We start from the raw sequence: 24,461 nt of genomic DNA, 5'->3' as shown, positions 1-24,461 counted from the left end.
TTTTTTTTAAAACTGTGGCAAACATAAACCTAACTATGTAAAAAAAGACAGTATTTTCACTTCAATGAAGGTTCATCTGAATAGAGTTTCCAGGTGATATTCAGGTTCTTTGTGAGTCTACAAAGACCTCTCTCAGGAAATTCAGTGGGGCAATGTTATTAGGGCCTTCTAGGAAACAAGCTGGTTTTAGAAAAGGCAGAGGAACCAGAGATCAAATTGCCAACATCTGCTGGATCATTGAAAAAGCAAGAGAGTTCCAGAAAAACATCTATTTCTGTTTTATTGACTATGCCAAAGCCTTTGACTGTGTGGATCACAATAAACTGTGGAAAATTATTCAAGAGATGGGAATACCAGACCATCTGACCTGCCTCTTGAGGAATCTGTATGCAGGTCAGGAAGCAGCAGTTAGAACTGGACGTGGAACAACAGACTGGTTCCAAATAGGAAAAGGAGTACGTCAGGGCTGTATATTGTCACCCTGCTTATTTAACTTACATGCAGAGTAAATCATGAGAAACACTGAGCTGGAAGAAACACAAGCTGGAATCAAGATTGCCGGGAAAAATATCAATCACCTCAGATATGCAGATGACACCACCCTTATGGCAGAAAGTGAAGAGGAACTAAAAAGCCTGTTGATGAAAGTGAAAGTGGAAAGTGAAAAAGCTGGCCTAAAGCTCAACATTCAGAAAACGAAGATCATGGCATCCGGTCCCATCTCATCATGGGAAATAGATGGGCAAACAGTGGAAACAGTGTCAGACTTTATTTTTCTGGGCTCCAAAATCACTGCAGATGGTGACTGCAGCCATGAAATTAAAAGACACTTACTCCTTGGAAGGAAAGTTATGACCAACCTAGATAGTATATTCAAAAGCAGAGACATTACTTTGCCGACTAAGGTCCATCTAGTCAAGGCTATGGTTTTTTCTGTGGTCATGTATGGATGTGAGAGTTGGACTGTGAAGAAGGCTGAGTGCCAAAGAATTGATGCTTTTGAACTGTGGTGTTGGAGAAGACTTGAGAGTCCCTTGGACTGCAAGGAGATCCAACCAGTCCATTCTGAAGGAGATCAGCCCTGGGATTTCTTTGGAAGGAATGATGCTAAAGCTGAAACTCCAGAACTTTGGCCACCTCTTGTGAAGAGTTGACTCACTGGAAAAGACTCTGATGCTGGGAGGGATTGGGGGCATGAGGAGAAGGGGAGGACAGAGGATGAGATGGCTGGATGGCATCACTGACTCGATGGACGTGAGTCTGAGTGAACTCCGGGAGTTGGTGATGGACAGGGAGGCCTGGCATGCTGCGACTCATGGGGTCGCAAAGAGTCGGACACGACTGAGCGACTGAACTGAACTGAGGAAACATCAGGGCTCTCAGGAATATCTGACATAATCTTAGTGGATGACCAAAAGAATTATGCTCTGTGCTATTGATAAGATGCTCTGTATGTTCTGATTTTAGGCTGCCCAAATATACTCCTAATTTTCAGGTGTAGGTCAAAACAAAATGTTTCTGCTGGGTAAGATGATGTCATTGCCTGATCCAGGTAATGGCACAAAAGAGATTGAGCAGAGAGCTGGAATCTTATCACCAAATGGTTGGAACAAGCTAATATAGGAAGAATCTAACTGATGGCAAGAGGCATTCTGATGATGATAGAAGTCATATGAGTTCCTTTGGAAATAACACCACACAGGTCTGGACTGGTTTCCTTCTGTGTCTGATGCATAGTTCTCTTCCTGGGAACTTTTTAAAGCTCTCTCTTCAAAGTAGTCCCTAAAATTTTTTTCTTTCGGGTATCTGATTTTTTAAAACATCTTTGGTATACCCACTGTGATGGAACACATTCTTCCATTCTCTAGTAGATGTTAAGAACAAGTGAGTAAGAGGGAAGATAAAGACTATCCATATTTGAAAACATTATTTATGGTCCGGCAGGGTTGGAAGTTTTTCCTTAATTATTTTATTGGCATTGTTCAGCTGTATTTTTCCTTCAGTGTTTTCTGTGAAATCCAGAGCTCTTGTCCCTGATTCTTTGTGGATGACTTGTTTTATGGCTTGCTTTTTGCCTTCCCTTTCTCTGAAATCTGGAATCTTTGTTTTGAATGTTTTCAGATTGCACAAAGATTATCCCTTTTGTGGATATATTTTCATCTATTGTAATGTGTACTTGCTAAGCCGCTTCATTCTACAAACTTGTATCTTTCTGTTCTGGATCAGTTCAGTTCCATTTAGTCGCTCAGTCATGTCCAACTCTTAGCGACCCCATGAATTGCAGCACGCCAGGCCTCCTTGTCCATCACCAGCTCCCGGAGTTCACTCAAACTCAACATCCATCGAGTCGGTGATGCCATCCAGCCGTCTCATCCTCTGTCGTCCCCTTCTCCTGCCCCCAATCCTTCCCAGCATCAGAGTCTTTTCCAATAAGTCAACTCTTCACATGAGGTGGCCAGAGTATTAGAGTTTCAGCTTTAGCAGCATCATTCCTTCCAACGAACACCCAGGGCTGATCTCCTTTAAAATGGACTGGTTGGATCTCCTTGCAGTCCAAGGGACTCTCAAGAGTCTTCTCCAACACCACAGTTCAAAAGCATCAATTCTTTGGCACTCAGCCTTCTTCACAGTCCAACTCTCACATCCATACATGACCACAGGAAAAACCATAGCCTTGACTAGATGGACCTTTGTTAGCAAAGTAATGTCTCTGCTTTTGAATATGCTATCTAGGTTGGTCATAACTTTTCTTCCAAGGAGGAAGCGTCTTTTAATTTCATGGCTACAGTCACCATCTGCAGTGATTTTGGAGCCCCCCCAAAATAAAGTCTAGTTTTCTTGAAATCTTTTGTTGATTTTTCTCCGGTACACTTCCGTATTCTTTCCCCTACTCCTCTCTCCTCCCTTTCTCTCTTTTGAACCCTGCCATTATATTAATATTGAACCTTCTGCAGTATACTCTAATGTAGTCAACTTTTCTCAGAGATACATTATTGATTGTTTTGTCTTCCTCTTCTAGTTTCTTAGAAATTTTCTTGATTTTATCTTTTAATCCTTTTATTGTTTAGTACTCTAATGCTTATTGACAGCTGTAATGTTTTTTCTTTTTAAGAACTCTTTTCTACATGCTCCATATAATTCTGTTATAAAATGGGTGGGTGCAATATCTTGTTTCTCATTTCATTCTTTTTTATTGTACTAGAGTTGATTAACAATGTTGTGTTAGTTTCTGGTATATAGCAAAGTGGTTCAATTATATATGTAGTCTTTTTTCATATTCTTTTCCTTTATGGTTTATTACAAGATTTTGAATATAATTCCCTGTGCTATACAGGACCTCGTTGTTTATTTTACGTATAGTAGTTTGTATCTGCTATTCCCAAACCCCTAACTCACCCACTCCACTCCTTTTCCCCTTTGTTAGTCATGTTTGTTTTCTGTGTCTTCAAGTCTATTTCTTTTTCAAAATAATTTACTTGTGTCATAGTTTAGGTTCCACGTGTAAGTGATGGCATATGTTATTTGTCTTTCTCTGATTTAACTTCATTTAGTGTGATAGTCTCTAGATCCATCCATGTTGCTTCAAATGGCATTGTTTCCTCCTTTTTGTATGGCTGAGGAGTATCTCATTGTATATATGTACCACACCTTATTTATCCATTTATCTGTCAGTGGCCATTTAGGGTTGCTTCTATGGCTTGGCTATTGTAAATACTGCTGCTGTGCACATTGGGATACGTGTATCTTTTCAAATTATAGTTTTCCCCAGATGTCCCAGGAGTGGGATTGTTGGATCATACAGCAGGAAAGACTAAAAACTATGTTTTTAGCTTCTTTAAGGCACCTACATACTCTTTTTCATAGTGGCTACATCAGGTTACTTTCCCACCAGCAGTGTACGAGGGTTCCCTTTTCTCCACACCTTCTCCAGGATTTGTTATTAGTAAACTTTTTAATGATGGCCATTCTGACTGGTGCCTCATTATAGTTTTGATTTGCATTTCTCTGGTACTTGGTGATGTTAAGCATCTTTTCATGGGCCTGTTGGCCATCTGTCTGTCTGCTTTAGAGATAGGTAGGTCTAGGTCTTCTGCCCATGTTTCAGTTGGGTCATTTGTTCCTTTTTTGTTGTTGAGTTGTATGAGCAATTTGTATATTTTGGAAATTAAGCCTTGTCAGTTGCCTCGTTTGCAAATATTTTCTCTCAGTCCATAGGTTGTGATTTCCTTTGTAGTTTCCTTTGTGATTTCCTTTGTAGCAAAATCTTAACTAATTTGATTAGGTCACATTTGTTTATATTTGCTTTTATTTCTGCTGCTTTGGGAGATGAACCTAAGAAAACACTGGTACAATTTATGTCAGAGAATGTTTTATCTGTGATCTCTTCTAGGAGTTTTAGGGTGTCATGTCTTAAACTTAACTCTGAACTGTTTTGAGTGTATTTTTGTATATGGTGTGCGGGTGTGTTTTGACTTCATTGATTTACATTTAGCAGTCCAGCTTTTCCAACACCACTTGTATACAAAGTGTGGCAGAAGGTGATGGAGGTATTAACAAGAGAATTCTCATTGCTTATATATGTTAACAAATAGTATATTATTAAGAGATGATGATAGTAACTATGAATGGAAATAGTTATAAGATTTTGGAAGCTGGGGAAGGAAGAAAAGAGGAGCTGTTGGTGTTTTGTTATGAGAGTAAATTAGTTTTCACTGTTTATATGTATTTCTTGCTCCTTCATTGATTACAGCCTTACTGTGGTAAAGGGGCCTGTGTAACTCAGTGAAGCTATGAGCCATGCTATGTAGGGCCATCCAAGATGGACCGGTCATAGTGGAGAGTTCTGAAAAAATGTGGTCCACTGAAGGACAGAATGGCAAACCACTCCAGTACTCTTCCCATGAACAGTATGAAAAGGCAAAAAGATATGACACCTGAAGATGAGCCTCTCAGATCAGAAAGTGTCCAATATGCTACTAGGGAAGAGCAGACAGCAATTGTTATTAGCTCCAGAAAGAATGAAGAAGCTATGCCAAGGCGGAAATGCCACTCAGTTGTGGATGTGTCTAGTGTGAAAGTAAGTCCAGTGCTGTACAGAGCAGTGTGGAATAGGAACCCAGGATGTTAGGTCCATGAATCAAGGTAAATTGGATGTGGTGAAGAAGGAGGTGGCAAGAGTGAACATTGACATCTTAGGAATCAGTGAACTAAAATGGACAGGAATGGGCAGATTTAATTTAGATGACCTATATATATCTACTACTGTGGGCAAGACTCCCTTAGAAGAAATGGAGTAGCCCTAATACTCAAAAGAAGAGTCTGAAATGCAGTACTTCGGTGCAGTCTCAAAAATGACAGAATGATCTCAATTTGTTTCCAAGGCAAACCATTCAGCATCACAGTAATCAAGTGTATGCCCCAATCATGAATGCTGAAGTGGCTGAAGTTGACTGATTTATGAAGACCTACAAGACCTTCTAGAACTAACACCCCCCGCCCCCCCCCAAAAATGTCCCTTTCATCATAGGGGATTGGAATGAAAAAGTAGTAGGAAGTCAGGAGATACCCAGAATAACAGACAAGTTTGGCCTTGGAGTAAAAAATGACACATGGCAAAGGCTAACAGAGTTTTGTCAAGAAAACACTCTGGTCATAGCAAACACCCTTTTCCAACAACACAAGAGATGACTCTGTACATGGACATCCCCAGATGGTTAATACCGAAATCAAATTGATTATATTCTTTGCAGCCAAAAATGGAGAAGCTCTATATAGTCAGCAAAAATGACACCCGGAGCTGACTGTGGCTCAGATCACGAGCTTCTTATTGCAAAACTGAAGCTTAACTTGGTCATGAGTTTCTTACTGCAAAATTGAGGCTTAAATTGAAGAAAGTAGGGAAAACCGCTAGGCCATTCAGGTATGCCCTAAATCAAATCCCTTGTGATTATACAGTGGAAGTGATGAATAGATTTAAGGGATTAGATCTTGTAGACAGAATGCCTGATGAACTATGGACGGAGATTTGTAACAATTGTACCGGAGGCAGTGACCAGAACCATCCCCAAGAAAAGAAATGCAAGAAGCAAAGTGGTTGTCTGAGGAGGCTTTACAAATAGCTGAGAAAAGAAGACAAGTGAAAGACAAGGGAGAACAGGAAAGATACACTCAACTGAATGCAGAGTTTCAAAGAATAGCAAGGAGAGATAAGAAAGCCTGCCCCAGTGATCAGTGCAAAGAAATAGGGGAATACAATTGAATGAGAATGACTAGAGATCTCTTCAAGAAAACTGGAAATAGCAAGGGAACATTTCATGCAAGAATGGGCATGATAAAGGAGAAAAATGGTAAGGACCTAATAGAAGAAGAAGAGATTGAGAAAGGTGGCAAGAATATCCAGAACCGTACAAAAAAAGTCTTAATGGCCTGGATAGCCACGATAGTGTAATCACTCACCTAGAGCCATACATCCTGGAGTGTGAAGTCAGGTGGGCCTTAGGAAGCATTATTATGGAAAAAGCTAGTGGAGGAGATGGAATTCCAGCTGAACTATTAAATCCTAAGAGATGATGCTGTTAAAGCGCTACATTCAGTATGTCAGCAAATTTGGAAAACTCACCAGTGGCCACAGGATTAGAGAAGGTCAGTATTTATCCCAGTCTCAAAGAAGGGCAGTGCCATGGAATGTTCTAACTACTGTACTTGTTTCACATGCTAATAAAGATTATGTTCAGAATCCTTCAAGCTAGGCTTTAATAGTACATGAACTTCCAAATGTACAAGCTGGGTTTAGAAAAGGCAGAGGAACCAGAGATCAAATAACCAACATTTATTGGCTCATAAGGAAAGTGAGGGAATTCCAGAAAAACATCTACTTCTGCTTCCTTGACTATGCTAAAGCCTTTGACTGTATGGATCACAACAAACTGTGCAAAATTCTTAGAGAGATGAGAATACCAGACCACCTGACCTGCTTCTTGAGAAACCTGTATGCAGGTCAGGAAGCAACAATTAGAACCGGACATGATACAACAGACTGGTTCAAAATTGGGAAAGAAGTATGACAAGGCTGCAGATTGTCACCCTGCTTATTTAACTTCTGTGCAGAGTGTATGCTAAGTCATTTCAATCGTGTCCAACTCTTTGAGACCCTATGAACTGTAGTCTGCCAGACTCCTCTGTCCATGGCATTCTCCAGGCAAGAATACTGTTTTGGGTTGCCATGCCCTCCTCCAGGGGATCTTCCCAACCCAGGGATCGAACCCATGTCTCTCTCATTTCCTGCATTGGCAGGCAGGTTCCTTACCACTCGTGCCGCCTGGGAAGCCCTTTAAACAGAGTACATCATGCGAAATGCTAAGCTGGGTGAATCACAAGCTGGAATCAAGATTGCTGGGAGAAATATAAATAACCTCAAATATACAGATAATACCATTCTTAATGGTAGAAAGTGAAGAGAAATTAAAAGGCTTCTTGTTGAGCATGAAAGAGGAGAGTGAAAAAGCTGGCTTAAAACTCAACATTCAAAAAATGAAGATCATGGGATCTGATCCCATCACTTCATGATGAATAGATGGGGAAAAAGTGGAAACCAATAGATTTTATTTTCTTGGGCTCCAAAATCCCTGCAGACAGTGACATGAAGTTAAAAGACCCTTGCTACTTGATAGAAAAGCTATGACAAACCTAGACAGCATATTAAAAACCAGAGACATCCCTTTGCTGACGAAGGTCCATATAGTCAAAGCTGTGATTTTTCCAGTAGTCATGTATGGATATGAGAGTTGGACTATAAAGAAAGCTGAGCACTGAAGAATTGATGCTTTTGAACTGCGGTGTTGGGGAAGACTCTTGAGAGTCCCTTGAAGTACAAGGAGATCCAACCTTTGCATCCTAAAGGAAATCAGTCCTGAATATTCATTGGAAGGACTGATGCTGAAGCTGAAATTCCAATACTTTGGCCACCTGATGCGAAGAACTGACTTACTTGAGAAGACCCTGATGCTGGAAAAGATTGAAGGCGGGAGAAGGGATGAGATGGTTGAATGGCATCATTGACTCAATGGACATGAGTTTGAGTAAACTCTGGGAGTTTGTGATGGACAGGGAGGCCTTGGCATGCTGCAGTCCATGGGGTTGCAAAAAAGTCAGACATGACTGAGCGACTGAACTGAACTGATGTTTGTATAAAGTTAATTGTGTTTTCAAAGCATCTGTGGTAGAAATACATTGCTTACAAAATTTTTGAGTTGTCATTGCTACATTGAAAGTGAAGACTACACTTTTATAAGAATATACACTTTAGAGTTTGAACATCCTGGAACTACATCCTGACTCCACTATGTTCTGCTCATAAATTTGGATACGATTCTTTCTTTTTTATAATCTACTTTATTGAGGTAAAATTTACAAACAAAGTCACCAGTTTTATGTTTACAATATGATGAGTTTTGGCAAAAGCATACAGTAGTGTCACTCCCACTCTAGTCATGATAGATGACATTTCCATCATTGGGTGAGTGTCTTCTCTCTGAAGCTCAGTTTCCTCAGTTGTAAAATGAGGATAAAACCTAGCAACCTGGAGTGGTTATAAGCATATGAGCTAATACTTGTTTATATTAGTGGGGCCAGAGAAGACATCGCTGCTATTCTTATCATACTCATTGTTTTTTCTTTCTTTTCTAGCTTCTGAAAGTTCTGCTGAAGACAGTGAGCAAGAGGATGAAACAAGTGTTCAGGACCTAGAGAACCATGGCAAAGAAGAATCTAAGATGGATCATTTGACTCACAACAGAAGTGATCTTCCATCCAAAGAGGAACAGAACAGTTCATCTTTGCTTGAAGAAAACAAAGGCCACGCAGATTTGGTAATAGCCAAACCCTTGTCAAAATCTCCAGAAAGCTTAAGAAAAGATATGGAAGCATTATCTGAAGATACTGACTATGAAGAAGAAGATGAAGTCACAAAAAAGAGAAAGGATGTTAAAAAGGACACCGCTGATAAATCTTCAAAGCCACCGGTAAAACGTGGTAAGAGAAGGTACTGCAATACCGAGGAGTGTTTAAAAAGCGGCTCCCCCAGTAAGAAGGAGGATAAGGCCAAGAACAAAGAAGCCCTTTGCATAGAAAACAGTAGCAATAGCTCCTCAGATGAGGACGAAGAAGGAAAGTCCAAAGCCAAGGTGACACCGACTAAGAAGTACAATGGTTTGGAGGAGAAAAGAAAGTCTCTACGGACAACTGGTTTCTATTCAGGATTTTCAGAAGTGGCCGAGAAAAGGATAAAACTTTTAAATAACTCTGATGAAAGACTTCAGAACAGCAGAGCAAAAGATCGAAAAGATGTCTGGTCAAGTATTCAGGGTCAGTGGCCTAAAAAAACGCTGAAGGAGCTTTTCTCAGACTCTGACACTGAGGCCGCAGCCTCCCCACCCCATCCTGCCCCAGAAGAGGGGCCGGCTGAGGGGTCCCTGCAGACTGTGGCTGAGGAGGAGAGCTGCTCCCCCAACACCGATCTGGCTGCCCCGCCCTCGGCCGGTGCAGAGGGCAAACCCACTGAGGAGAAGCCAGCTGAAGTCAGTGACAAAAAATCGGAATTTCCGAGCAGCGGCAGCAATTCAGTGCTCAATACCCCTCCCACAACACCCGAGTCCCCTTCCTCAGTCACCGTGACGGAAGCCAGTCGGCAGCCACCTTCTGTAACAGTGTCAGAGCCGCTGGCCCCAAACCATGAGGAAGTCCGCAGCATCAAGAGTGAGACTGACAGCACAGTCGAAGTGGACAGTGTCGCGGGGGAGCTGCAGGATCTGCAGTCAGAAGGGAACAGCTCGCCCACGGGCTTTGATGCCAGCGTGAGCTCGAGCAGCAGCAATCAGCCTGAGGCAGAGCATCCCGAGAAAGGTGAGGCCCCAGGCCCCAGCGTCATGGTTCATGATCGTCCCCCCTGACGGTTTCAGGGGCTTCATACCCTTCATTACAACATGAGGTGTTTACGTGGAGTACTTGTGTGAGCATGTGAAAGTGGCAATGTGAAAGGTAGTTTGGGTAGTGGAGGGTGGGATGCATTTAACAACTTGAGAATTGAGTGTTTTTTTCACTTCAGCCACCTGTGACATTTCACAGTGGACCAGATCATGTGCTATTTAATAGAAAATGCACCCAGGCTCAAATCCAGACCTGTTTGAAAACTCATTATATACTGGTTGACTGCATGGCATGAGCAGCTTAAGTATATTTCTTTAACATTGTTTCTGCAGTTGTCCCATGCAGTTTCTCACTAACATTTTGATTTATTGATGGACTCGTCCACCCTTAACCAAAGTACTCTATGTAGGGATTTGGAGCAAGCAACTGTCCAGGCTGTGCTGTCCTCAGATAACCATGTCAAACTGATTTTTGAGCCTGACTACTGTTTGAGAGTTTGTAAAGGAACTTTCTTGGTTGCCTAGCTTCCAAATTGAAGGACCAGTGTCTATGCTGTACTTCCCTGAAGTCTTAGTGCCTTTTTGTTGGTGCCATAGCTCTGACACCATTCTTCTTGTAAACCACTTCATTCAGGTGTCTTTAAATCAGTATACTGTAAGCTGACACTTGGCTTTAAAACACACTTTTCCAGTGTAAAGCACTAGGGTATGTATGTTATATAACATACCAGATTTTATTATACTGATTTCAGGTTTTTAGATAAACTTAAGGAGATACAGTCTAGACCAAATTAGTTAACTTTCAGTTTTCTCTCATAAACCTTTTTTTTTCCTTTTTCTAGTTTCCCTGAGACATAATTGACATAACTATCTATCACACAAATAATTTTGTCTTAAAACATTTTTCAAAAAATACTAAGTAAAAATATAGTTGCAGTAGATTTCAGTGATCTTTTTTATTTAAATATTTACACACATAGCTACTGTGATTATGTTTGTGTGTTGTACTGTCTCACAGATTTGAATTATCCAGGCATAAATATCCTCAAGATGAAAGAAGCATTTATTACAGATGACTGGAGAAGCTTTCAATAAACTATAATGAACTTTTAATCATAATTCTGAAGAGGTTGCATCCTCACTGTGCTCCTCATATCTAATGAAAGATTGAGATGTGTTTTCAACAAGTCTGATAGCCTATGTCAGTATTACCCTTTTGAATCTTAATCTTAACTATGTTAAAAAGTAAGCAGTTTGAGAACTTCATTTAGGATATATCTGTCTTATCAAATCAAAGCATATTACAGAATTTTTTAGAATTTTATCTCTTTAAAAATAAATTCTTAAGCACTTGTTCCATATGGCTCCTTTTGTCTGCAAAAGGAGTAAATTTATCTGCAGATATTGACTACTTCACTTTATATTAAAAGTAAAAATGTAAGTTTTACAATTTAGATTTAAGATTGCCTTCCAGGTTAGCCTACAGTGAGCTTTTTATTTTTGGAGATGAAAGTTTCAGAATTAAACTCTTTCGGAGAGAAATTTGGCAATTATTGTTAAGATTCTGTACTTTAATATAGGTAATATCTGAATCACTTCCTTTATGGTTCACCTTGTTATATTAAAATAGCCTTAGGGAAAGTTATCAATTAGATGTAACCCATTAAAAAAAACAACTAAAAAGTTGTAAACAAAACATTTAAAATAGCTTGTTCCATTTTTTTACCAACAAAGCCATGTCTTGTATATGTTACCATTGTAACAGGCTTAAGAAACATTTTTAGTAACAAACATGGCATAATTTTATCATAGTATTGATTGTATTGTGGTTATAGTAATAGTATCTGACACTGCAATGGAATAGAGATAAGACTTTATAAGTCTCAGGAAAAAGAGATTACTGTATAGTCTGAAAAGCAATACATATAATTAGACACTAGAAACACAGCAGATGCTGAGGATCCTATTAGAAGTAGAGAAACTGTAGTTTGGACTAGCAGTTAATCATTGAAGCCTGGGCATCAGGGAAGGTAAGACTTGAGCTAATCCTTGAGGAAAAGAGAGACTTTATAATATTTTGGAATAACTTCCTACCAAGATGATGAAATATTTTTTAGAACTACTGCACTGGATTTGTAAATGGTATACATGTTAACCATTGCCCAAGAAGGATATGCATGCTTTATTTGTTTTTCATTTTTAAATGTTTATTTGTTTTATTTATTTTTGGTTGTGCTAGGTCTTTGTTGCTGTACAGGCTTTCCTCTAGTTGCGGTGAGCAGGGCCTACTCTTTGTTGCTCTGTGCAGGCTTTTCATTTCAGTGGCTTCTCTAGAAGTCTCCAGCCGGACTCTAGGGCACGAGAGCTTCAGTTGTTGCGACTCCCGCGGTCCAGAGCGTGGGCTCAGTAGCTGTGGTACACAGGCTTAGTTACTCTGCGGCATGTGGGATCTTCCCAGACTAGGGATAGAACCCATGTCTCCTGCATTGGCAGGCAGATTCTTTACCACTCAGCCACCAGGGTAGTGCTTTATTTGTTTTTTAAAAAAACTCTAGTTTTATGATGTGTTATAATTCAGCTCATTAATGACTTTTTAAAATTCTAATAATTTCTGTGATAACTTATAAATCTCAAAGAACATCTGTAGTTTCAGAATTGGTCTATTCTTCTAAAATGTGGAATTAATTTATACCTGGGGACAAGCTTGATTTTATTTTGTGTTACTTAATAGTTCTTTTCCCCATCAAAGCCTGTACAGGTCAGAAAAGAGTGAAAGAAGCTCAGGGAGGAGGAAATTCGTCAAAAAAGCAGAAACGAAGCCATAAGTCTGCAGTGGTAAACAACAAAAAGAAGGGGAAAGGCAGTAAGTGTGAAATCTCTAATGTTTAAATCTGAAGATGATGGTGGATGTGTTTTTTTCTCCCTTTAAGAAAAGGGTATTTAGGATATGGGATACTTAATGTTTTGATTGTTGTCTCTACCCCTGCAAAAATCACAGAGAAGTCTCCTGACTGCAGGTAGATTCTAGGATTGAGCAATTTGCTGTTATTCAGCAGTTGTATTGATTGCTGATTTTTAATCTTTTTAAAAAATAATAGCCAGTGTAATATAAACACCAACATTTTTGTTAGTTTTATGTGCAGATTCTTTTGCATTATATATATTACATATTATTAAATATGTAATTGAATTATATATTCTTTTTATTACAGTGAAACTCATTGCTTTGTAATCCATTCAGGCAAAATCAGCCTAGAAGAGAACAACCAAGATAGCTTTAGAGCTATGATTCCAATAGCTGCAGCCTAATATCTTTATCTTCGATATCCTGAACTGTGTATTCAAGAGCAGCTCTAAGAATACAGGGGTTAAATATGTTCTAACTAATGACTTTAGCAATGATTCTTATTTATCAGTCTACAGGAATATATATATTGTATTTCTCCTGAGAGCTGCACGTTTTTTTCTCTCTCTCGTAGACAAAGTACGAAGCAGAAAATATGTAAAGAATTTTTTTTCAGGTGCCCCACACTGACCTCCTGCTGCTCTTCCAGGAGATTCCTGCCACCTCCACTGCCTGACCTTTGCTATCGGCCGGCTTGCCTGCACTTCAGTGCAGAAAAGGGTTTTGCGGCCAGCTCCCCGCGGTTCTGCTGAGCCCATATGACTTCCAGGCGGTGAATATGGCATCCTTCGGGGCCCCGGGCGGCTGTGTTCAGCAAGGCCATGAAAGCCGAGCTGAGGCAGACCACTGCATCAGAGTGGGGCCAAGCCTTGGGTGGCTGAGCTAGGAGTTGCCAGGGGTTCCAGAGCAGCAGTGGGGGGACTGGGAAGGGATTCTTTTAGGACATGTACAAAAGAGTGGTGGAGTTTCTTTACTCCTGAACACCACAGTGGGGAGGAGTTGCTCTGTGTCTTTCCTATCTGGAACACTTTTCAGTTTTTTAGAGCTGAACTATATTTTTTGGAGGGTAGCTATTGTTAAATGAAGAACTGATAAAAGAAAATGGATAAATTTGATGCCAGATTGATGCCACATTTGGAGTAACTGAAAGGATATTCAAGACTTTTTAAATTACATTGTAATGTTTTTATCTTTAAGACTTTTAAATGACATTCTCCAAGAGGGCTCAGTTTCAACAAGTCAGTTGACGTATTCATATAATTTTGAGCTATAGCAGTTGATCATATATTCTTCCATTTTAATTATTGGACTTGTATCTTGGCAAATCAGAATGAGGAAACAGTTCTCTAAGAATAATTTAGTCAAATGAATTAACTGTCATAGAATCTACAGTAATGCTTTGTATCCAGAAAGAGGTAATTTACGGAAATAGCAATTCCATTACCTATTCACATGTCAAGATGTTAAAGATTTCCATTCTGGTACTGAGGCTTTGGGCTTCCCAGGTGACACAGTGATAAAGAACCCATCTACCAATGCAGGAGATAACAGAGACAGAGGTTCGATTCCTGGGTCGGGAAGATGCCTTGAAGTAGGAAATGGCAACCCACACCAGTATTGTTGCCTGGGAAATTCCATGTACAGAGGAGCCTGGCAGGCTACAGTCCATAAAGTCACAAAGAGTCGGACATGACTGAGCGCGTGCGCGAGCACACACACACACTCACACACTTCGTTGAGGTTTTAATCAACAAAGGCAGATTTAACATTATTGCATAGACTTCTGAATTCTTCATAAATTACTGAATATATTTATCAGGGTAAAACCTATGGTTTACTTTAGTCAACAGGTTATGATGTAGGAGTTTCTTAAGAAATCACTGTATATATTAAAACTTGGAACTTATTTTCAAAGAACTCTTTATTGAATGTAATGATAGTGTGTCATTGATTTGGCCAGAGAAGTAGGAAAGTGTCGCCTGTACACAATTTAAAATATGAAATTAAGATTTCATATGATTCATTAAAAAAATGCTGTATTCTATTATCTACATATATATATATTTTAATATAGTAGAGTTAAAAGCTATTTAAATAATTACTGCATATTTGGTAATCACCAGATATAATGAAAGTTACTTTGAGTATTTTTTTTAATACATTATTGGTGATTCAGGTAAGAAGAGTTTTTGCTTTCCTTAACTGATATGCTGCTATGTTTATACTTGATTATTTTCCAAGTTTTTAGTCAGGGTCTGTTAAAGCAAGTTGTTTACTATAGTAGTGAATGGAAATGGTTAATTTTTAAATTGTCCACTAAAATCTGTAACAAATTATGATTACTTTTCTGTTTACTAATGCTTTAAAAAATTTTCTTTTTCAGCAAATAGTAGTGATAGTGAAGAACTTTCTGCTGGTGAAAGTGTAACTAAGGCTCAGCCCATCAAATCAGTTTCCACTGGAATGAAGGCTCATGGTACCAAATCTCCTGCTAGGACGCAGTCTCCAGGAAAATGCGGAAAGAATGGCGATAAGGATCCTGACCTCAAGGAACCCAGTAATCGATTACCCAAAGTTTACAAATGGAGTTTTCAGATGTGTAAGTGACATACGCTAAGTCAGAGGTGAAGCAATGGAAACTTCCTCCCAGTAATTTTTTTCCCCCTTGTTGGTTATCCATTTTAAATACAGCAGTGTGTACATGTCCCCCAAATTCCCTAACTATCCCTTCCCACCATCCTTCTCCCCCCAGCAACCATAAGATTGTTCTCTGTCAGTCTCTTTCTGTTTTGTAAGTTCATTTGTCGTCATTTTCTAGATTCCACATATAAATGGTGCCATGTGATGTTTCCCCTTCTCTGTCTGACTGACTTGACTCAGTATGTTAAGGCATTTGAGGCACATACCAACATTGACTAGATGTTTCTGATATAATGTCAGAAACGTACTATAAAAAATCTAGCGTTGCTCCTGGAAAGTGGATTGTTTAGGGTATACATGAGGCAGAATTTACAATGACTTGCTAATTATTGAAGCTGGATAAGTATAAGTGACTCTGTTATACTACTCTTTGTACCTTTGTATACCTGAAAAATAGCCATTTCAAGTTTTTGTTTGTTTGTTTTCTTTTTATAAAGAGATTACTTCAGTGTTTCTCATGCAAGGAAATATTCTTAGGAGATTGAAAATTGCTTCAGAGCATTTGAAAATTTTTCTAACAATTTTAAAGTTATGCATACTTATTAAAAAATCAAAAAAAGAACAAAAAGACAAGAAAAAAATTTTGTTCAGAGTTCTAACATTCAAAAATGTATGCAATTTAAACATTTTGGAAAAAAAATTTTTGGTGTCTTTCCAGTCTTGTTTCTAAGTATAATTTTTAATGATATACTATGGTGATGCTGTACACATATGTGGATTTTTGGGGGGGGGTGGGCACAAATGTGGAAATTTTAACATCCATGTTTATTTAGGTCATAAGATCTTTAATTCTACACATTCATTCAAAAGTTACCTTGCATGTATTAGTGCTGGGCATTTTTTTAGGCTGGGGAGAAAACTTAGGCAAACAATATTTATAAGCCTTTTTTTAAAGTTTGTCTTGACCTCATTCTGCAACCACACTATATATTCTCTAATATATTAAAATTTTGTTCACAAATGAATATTAATGAAAGTTTTAAATTCACAGCGGACCTGGAAAATATGACAAGTGCTGAACGAATCACAATTCTTCAAGAAAAACTTCAAGAAATCAGAAAACATTATCTATCATTAAAATCGGAAGTAGCTTCCATAGATCGGAGGAGAAAGCGTTTAAAGAAGAAAGAAAGAGAAAGTAAGTGTTTTTACCTTACTTTTCCTAAACACAAAGGAGTTTTGACTCGACAGTTGGGCTCATGTGAACTGTATCTGTGATTCTTCAGGCAGTAACCGCTCTGGCTTATTTTCTTCATCTATGAAATGGAAAAACTTTATCTAAAACAATTATCTCAAACCATAATATTCAATTTCATGGAGCTTACCATCTGCTTCCCTCTAAAAAACTAGTAATATGTCAGATAGTACAAAGCACTGTGAACAGAGTAGAGCAATGCTAAGGCAGTGATTGGGTGGGTTGTGTTAGATTCAGAGTGGCTGTAACATTTTCATTGAACCTGAAGGACCAGAGGGAGTGAGAGAGTTAAAATCTAAGGGAAGGGGGTGGTTTTAATCTGACAGAGCTGCTGAAACAAAGTGCAGGCCTACTTCCAAGATGTTGTCGGTTCGTTTCCATACTGTCACAAAAGAGCAAATGTCACAGTAACGTGTGTCATAGGAATGTCTTGGGTTTCCTAGTGCATATGAAAGTTATATTTACACTGTACTGTAGTCTGTTAAGTGTTCGATAGCATCATGTTCCAAAGAATAATAAACGTACCTCAGTTGAAAATACTTAATTGCTAAAAATGCTAGCCATCATCTGAGCCTTCATTGTGATCATTTTGCTGGTGGAGGGTTTGCCTCATTGTTGATGGGTGGTGATTGCTGAAGGTTGGCGTGTCTGTGGCGGTTTTTTAACATAAGACTACATTGTAGTACTCTGAAGTTTGCTTTACCAATTGGCTTTTCCTGTCATGAATGATTTCTCTGCAATGTTGTTTGATGGCATATTACCCACAGTAGAACTTCTTTCAGAATTGAAGTCAGTTTTCTCAAACCCTGCTGCTGTTCGATCAGCTTAAGTTTTTGTTTTATTCTAAATTCTTTATTATTTTAGTAATCAAGAAGTTCACTGTCTTTTATAATAATGAGCATGGTTCATGACATCCCAAAGCAGTTGTGATAGTAACATCAAAACTCACTGCTCCCACCACCATAACAAATATAATAACAGTGAAAAAGTTTGAATTATTGTAAGAATTATCAAAATGCGACACATACAGAAAGTGAGCAATACTGTTGGAAACAATGGTGCCAATAGGTTTGCTGGATACAAGATTGCCAAAAACCTTTTGTAAAAAACAGTATCTTTGACGCACAGTAAAGCAAAGCACAGTAAAATGAAGTAGATGGACCGCAGGCCTGATTACCTTGGGAAATGGTTTGACTGTGTCTTTGGACAACTAGCTGCCTCCAGTTCTAAGAATGGGTCCCAAGGAAGAATATGTGGCCACAAAGAAGTTTGTTATGGTAGTATTTATAGTAGAAGATAGAAATCTTTAAACTATATTCTCTAATAATATATTTAAATACTTAAATTTTTATTTATAATGCTCTTAAGTATTCATTTGTTGTTGGTAACAGCAAAAGGCTAGGAATTAAAGTAGTTGCTGTTCATAAATATAATGGAAAACTATTCAACTTTGAAAAGAAAAAGGTAAATCTGTATATGTAGTGATAAGGAACATCTCACATTGTTAAGTGTAAAAACCCAGTTAGACTCTGTACTGTGCTTCCACTTGCATTTTTAAAAACAAAGTTACTAGTGTTTTCATTTTAAATATGCATGTCATGTGTCTAGATTCTGCGATAAAATTCCTCTAGAACTAGGGTTGCAGACATTTTCTATAGAGACAGATAATAAATATTTTTGGCTTTGTGAACCTTGTAGTCTCTTTAGAACTACTGGACCCTATCATCATAGGTATGAAATCTGCCATAAGCTAGATCTAAACAAATAGGCATAGTTGTGTTCCAATCAGATTTTCTTAACAAAAATGGGCAGACCAGATTTGGCCCTGGGGCCAAATTTACCAGTCCCTCTTGTGGCTTTTTAAAGATGGTGGCGCAGTTGGTAACAGTGGGGAGGGGAATATGGAAGATGAGGAGGGTCTTGAATCAGAGGAAAATTCATTTTTCCCCCTTATTTCCCATCTCTGAATGATTTTTTTTTAAACCTTGTGCATATATTCCATAAAAAATAAGTTTCAAACGCTGATTTATAACACAGAGAATTTCTTTGAGGAAAATAATAATGTGTCATTTGCTTTGTAAACCAAGTGGAGCAAAAGGCAGTTATGATGTGATATGTAGTAGTAGTTATTTTCCCCAACTTTAAAAAGCAATTAGCCTTCGATGCTCATCACCATTTCATTTCATAAGGAACTCCAGAAGCAGAAGGATACAGGAATTGGAAGGGGGGAAAGATCTGGGGATAGGTTACAGATTTTCCTATTGAATTCCAAGGTCTTCTTGACATTTGTTTCATTATTACTGCAAGTCTGCCTTTATCTTATTTCCATGTCTCCGTGGACGGAGCCCACAGTTTACTTTCCTTTGAACAGTGCAGGAGAGCTCCCTGGTCTCTCCTTGGTGCTTGCTTCCGGTAGTTGGGCAGTGTCCCCTTACCTGAGGTGCGCTAGATTCTCCTCGGTGCACATTATGGTATCCTAAAACTCGACTGCTCTCGTAGTAGGCGAAATGATTCTGGAGACTGCGGCAGAATCTCAGTTTAGAGGACTAGCGTGTTGCTTCTTTGTGCAGTTACTAAGCTCTCGGCTTCCCTTCCACGCAGGTGCTGCCACCTCCTCGTCGTCATCCTCGCCTTCATCCAGCTCCATAACGGCTGCGGTCATGCTGGCGCTGGCTGAACCGCCCCTGCCCGGCGCGCCCCAGAACGGAGTGTCGGTGGAGTGCAGGTGACGGCGGGCTGGCCAGGCACTCTGCACTTCCGGCTCCGGGCCGCGCCTTTTTATACTGCACAGCGGCACAAACAAATCAGACAAGCACTATTTTATATTTAAAATTGTTTCTTGACAAGCTGACTTGGCACTTAAGTGCACTTTTTTTATGAAGAAAAAGTACAATGGACTGCTTTTCCTCAAGCAATAATTGTTTCCAACTTGTCTGGGAATTGTGTGTCTGGTAACTTGAAGGCCTTCCACTGTGGCAAATGGAGGCTTTTCACTGCCTGTAGAGACAATACAGTAAGCGTAGTTGTTGGGTGGCCAGAACATGTTAAGAAAACTTACTGTATATGTATTCCCTTGTATTTTGTTAAAGCTGGAACATTTGATATTTTTCCATTTATTTATGAAAAAATATGAACCTATTTTCATTTGTACAAGCTAATTGTTTTTTAAAGCAAGTCATCTTAGGGTGGCTTTAATTGTATAAGTCAAGCACATGTAATAAATTCAAAACCTGCAGTTAACAGGATGTTAGACATCAATCCTGATAACCAAATATTAAAGATTCTCTTTAAAAAAGACTGAACATGTTTACAGGTTTGAATTAGGCTAAAAGGTCTTGCAGTGGCTTTTCATGCCCCTTCAAATTGGAATGGAACTACTGTACTTTGCCATTTTTCTATAAATCAGTATTTTTTTTTAATTTTGATATAATACATTGTGTGAAAAAAGAAAATGGCTAATAAACTGTATTAAATCTTAAACAATGTATAAAGATTGTACTTAGCCAGTTCAAAGTGTATATTTATTCATAATGAATTATAACAGTTATATTTTTGTGTTTTCTTGTAAATGTTTCTTTTTCCTTAAATACAGATAATTCATTTGTATTGCTTATTTTATTATGAGCTACAACAAGAGGACTTCAGGAGCAAGTAAACTTTATTAGTATGGTTCAAGGCTGTTGCTATGAACCGTCTCAAAAGGATGGTGGTTATTTTAAGTATAAATAGCTAATTGGGGTGGTAGGCCTATAAAAATTAAATGCCTTGTATAAAATCCAAAATGAACGCAAAATTGTTTTCACCTGTGTTGACTTTATGTTGTATGATTCCAATCTCTGTTCTGTTTGGCACTTGTATTTAATTCTACACCTTTGTAAGACATTTGTATATTGCGGATGTGTTCATTCAAGCTATTTAATACCTGGCACTGTTAATACACAGTACTTTACTGTACAGACTGTTTTACTGTTTTAATTGTACTTCTGTGTACTTTTTTTGGATGGAGCTGGCATGTTTTATTTGCTTTCTGGCGATACAACATGTGAGAATTTCGAAGCGTTTCGTTGTAGATGCTAACGTGTCAGAATCCTTTACATTCAACTTTTCTAAGAAAAGCATTTTCAGTCTTGTAGTGTGTGCTTACAGTAACTAATTTTGTTGAAAACGGTTTCAAGTTATTCAAATTTGTACAGGACTGTAAAGATTTGTTGACAGCAAAACCTTGAAGAAAAGCTTATAGAATAAAAGCTATAAAGTATATATTAGGATCTGCAAACAATGAAGAATTATGTAATATATTGTACAAATGTAAGCAAAGGCTCTGAAATAAAATGCCATAGTTTGTGAATCCTTGATTTTGTTTCTAAAAGATTAAGTAATTTTAGTTCATTTCTGTATGATGACTGACTGAAATATACTTTTTCAGCATATATGATCAGAAAGGATTAATTTTTTTAAAAAGGGAATATTCTGCCTGTAGGAATTGAAAGTCCATTAACAAGATTTATATACAGGAGTTATTAGGCATTCTTATATCTTTGCATACACTGTTTAGCTTGAGTCTGAGCATGAATACTTATGACTTGGAGGTTTGTCTAAAGAAAAATCAAAAAGGCTTTTTCTTTTAACACTTGAAGCCATTACTAGCAGCTTTTTTTTTTTTCTTGTCTTTTAATGTTATTAGACCTTTGTGACTCCCTTAAGCTTTTAGTGTACTCTACCCCATTAGTACACCTTGGAGTCATCTGGGGATTGTTAAAACAATAGTCAATACCCAGGGTCCATTCTCAAAAAGTCATATTTAATTGGTCTGGGATGATACCTGGTTATTGATTTTCTCTTATTTTTTTAAGGTGGTGGACAGTGACTTTAATATGCATCTAGGTTGAGAACCACTGTATTGCTCCAAACCTTTAAAATCAGTAATTAGGGTTTTTCACCCCATTTAATGACCTTTCCACTAAGAGAAAATCCTTTCTTTAAAACAAAAACTTTTTTTAAGGCCCCAAAGCCCAAATGTTTATTTTTGACTCACTTTTGTGATGACCCTTTTCACAGAAGTTAGTTTAACATTTAAGGGATGAGTTTTTAAATCTATAGAACAATGCTTCTCAAAAATGAGATTCCAGAATACCAGTCCCTGGTATTCCTGGTATTTCCTTGGAAATACTCTGGGAATTTATTATCAAATATATTTTGGAAATGCTTATATATAGCACATTCCCTTAGAGCTTCAGTGTGTGTGTGCTTAATCACTCAGTCATATCCACCTGTTTTAGACCCCATGGACTGTAGCCCTCCGGGCTCCTCTGTCCGTGGGATTCTCCAGGCAAGAAGACTGAAGTGTGTTGCCATTTCCTCCTCCAGTCGATCTTCCTAGCCCAAGGATGGAACCCAGGTCTCTTGGGTCTCCTGCATTAGCAGGTAGATCCTTCACTATTGTGCCACCTGGGAAGCCTCTTAGAGCTATAATATTACCATATTTTAAACTTTAGGAAAGTTTTTTCCTTAACCTACTGTTTTTAGTTTTACCTGATCATGAAACCCTGTTTTTCAAGGAACTCCCAATGTCATCTACTTGGTGTGTTACAGAAAGAGTGCTCTAAAGGACAAGGATGATCGATCAGCTTTGGAGTTCAGGTTTTATACCGTTGGGTTTTTCTGCCCTCTTGCTTGCCTATTTCTTCCCAGCTTCTCCAGAGAGTTCGAGAATTTCATGGCATTTCTGGAATTTGACTTTTTTTCCCCTGATCACCTAGACTACATTTTACCAAACTAGTTTACAATCTCAGATAAAATTAAGATGGTACGTTTTTCAGTGTTCTCCAAAACCTTTTTTTCCTACTGAAATAACCTGAGGGTGAGAGCTTGTTAATTTTAATAACCTGGGGAGATTAGAGATAGTGGAGTAGATTTCATGAAACCCCTAACGTTTTTTACAAAATGTATTTGTACTCTTTTATGAGAAGAGCGCTTATAAGTTTAAGAAACTAGTCAAAGGCATTGGTGATCTCTAAATGGTTAAAAAACAGTTCTTAATAGCAGTGTGGATCATTTTTTAACTGTCTCCAACCAATGTCTCTTTCATACTTAACCGTTTTCTTCCTGAAGTGTGGGCTGCCTTTCATTCTTTGTTGAAATTCAAAAGGCCATTTCTCCACCTTTCGTCTAAACTTAAGCTACTATTTAGGGAATTTTGTCTAACATCATATGATGGGTTTTATATGTAGAAGAGGTAAATCTCCCAGAGGAATAGTTTCATGGTTTAATTGTGGAAGTAATACATATTTGTTGTTTAGTCCCTAAGTCATGTCCGACCCTGAGACCCCATGGACTGTAGCCCGCCATGGGATTTCCCAGGCAAGGATACTGGATCAGTTTGCCATTTCTTTGTCCAGGGAATCTTCCCAACACAGGGATTAAACCTGTGTCTCCAGCTTGGCAGGTGGATTCTTTACCATTGGCCACTTGGGAAGCCTCTCTCTCTCTCTCTCTCTCTCTCTCTATATATATATATATATATATATATATGTATATATATATATATATGTGTGTGTGTGTATATATATATATATATGATCACAAAATTAAGCACTAAATTATCTGGTTGAGGAAAACGTGCATAAGAGCTTTAACGAGGGCAGTGTATGAGCATACAAGAAACGCGATGATCGGTGGGGTGGTAACAGAGGAGATGCAAATCTTAATTTAGCATTTAACAGATTCATCTGGAAGTGGAATGCAGTAGGCTAATGTGAAGAGGAAGTGTCAGGAAAGCCAGATTCAATCCTACCATGCTCCAGCTAGGAAGTGATTCTTGGAATGTTAGAGTGAGGAAGGAATCTGGAAGACATTCTGAAAGAAAATTGAACAGAATATCTTCATTGGATGGTATAGAATAGATGGAGATGCTTGAGTTGCAGATACGCACAGTTTTTCTCTGTGAGATACCACAAGGTCACAATTACGGGAAGTCAAACTGAGGGACTCAAGGCAAAATCAGGGCCAAGCAAATAAATAATGGTTTTCCATCATGTTATCTGATGTGGACTATAAAAAAGGTCACATAAATTCCCAGTGACTTGTTAAGCAGCTCTCCAAAACTAGCAAGTCTGTCCCCAAAGATTCAAGGTCGCTTGCTTTCACCACCCAAACTACTGAGTCAATGACTTACCTAATGATGATCTAATATTTATCTTTTATTACTTCAAAGTCCGTTTACCACATATTCACTAGGTATGGTGAGTGGGGATACAGAATACAGATACCAATTTGTATCTAGACACCAATTTGTATCTAGAGACACTATTTCATCTCTATTGTAAATAGTAGGGAATTTTACCAAGTGAGTTGGGCTTGAAGGATGGGTACAATTTTGCTGGTGACAATGAGGGGTAAAGGGGAGGATAATAGTGGAGGAAGGCATAACAAAAATAAGGAATGACAGGTTATGAAATAATGAGGTGGTGGGAAAAAAGCAGGCTTTGGAGGCTTGGACCTTGGAGGTGGGGGCTTCCTAGGTGGCGCTAGTGGTAAAAGAACTCACTTGCCAATGCAGCTGACTTAAAGACGTGTGTTCGACCCCTGGGTAGGGAAGATCCCTTGGAGGAGGGCATGGCAACTCACTCCAGTATTCTTGCCTGGAGAGTCCCATGGACAGAGAAGCCTGGCGGGTTACAGTCCATGGGATGGCAGAGTCGGACACGACTGAAGCGACTTATCACGCACGCTGAGTAGG

At 38.6% G+C, this 24,461-nt stretch overlaps 1 protein-coding gene across 12 annotated transcripts in view; it reads left to right on the top strand.

Moving 5' to 3' along the window:
* ARID4B (AT-rich interaction domain 4B) overlaps positions 1 to 21,071 on the top strand; it is a 139,360-nt gene extending 118,289 nt beyond the window's left edge. For 9 of the 12 annotated variants that reach the window (XM_060406727.1, XM_060406724.1, XM_060406722.1 and 6 more), the window contains 5 exons: positions 8,686 to 9,900; positions 12,673 to 12,786; positions 15,212 to 15,427; positions 16,520 to 16,666; positions 19,325 to 21,071. In XM_060406727.1, coding sequence (XP_060262710.1) covers positions 8,686 to 9,900; positions 12,673 to 12,786; positions 15,212 to 15,427; positions 16,520 to 16,666; positions 19,325 to 19,452 — 1,820 coding nt within the window. In that variant the 3' untranslated portion in view covers positions 19,453 to 21,071. Of the gene's footprint in view, positions 1 to 8,685; positions 9,901 to 12,672; positions 12,787 to 13,444; positions 13,601 to 15,211; positions 15,428 to 16,519; positions 16,667 to 19,324 lie in introns of those variants that run through there. The other 3 variants (XM_027962316.2, XM_042240947.1, XM_027962319.2) reach the window with 3 other exon arrangements.
* Positions 21,072 to 24,461: the final 3,390 nt, after the last annotated feature.

Source organism: Ovis aries, chromosome 25 (genome assembly GCF_016772045.2).
Source record: "Ovis aries strain OAR_USU_Benz2616 breed Rambouillet chromosome 25, ARS-UI_Ramb_v3.0, whole genome shotgun sequence".
Classification (NCBI taxonomy): Eukaryota; Metazoa; Chordata; class Mammalia; order Artiodactyla; family Bovidae; genus Ovis; species Ovis aries.
Note: the sequence above shows the minus strand (reverse complement) of the source record. Positions and strands in the feature narration are given on the sequence as shown.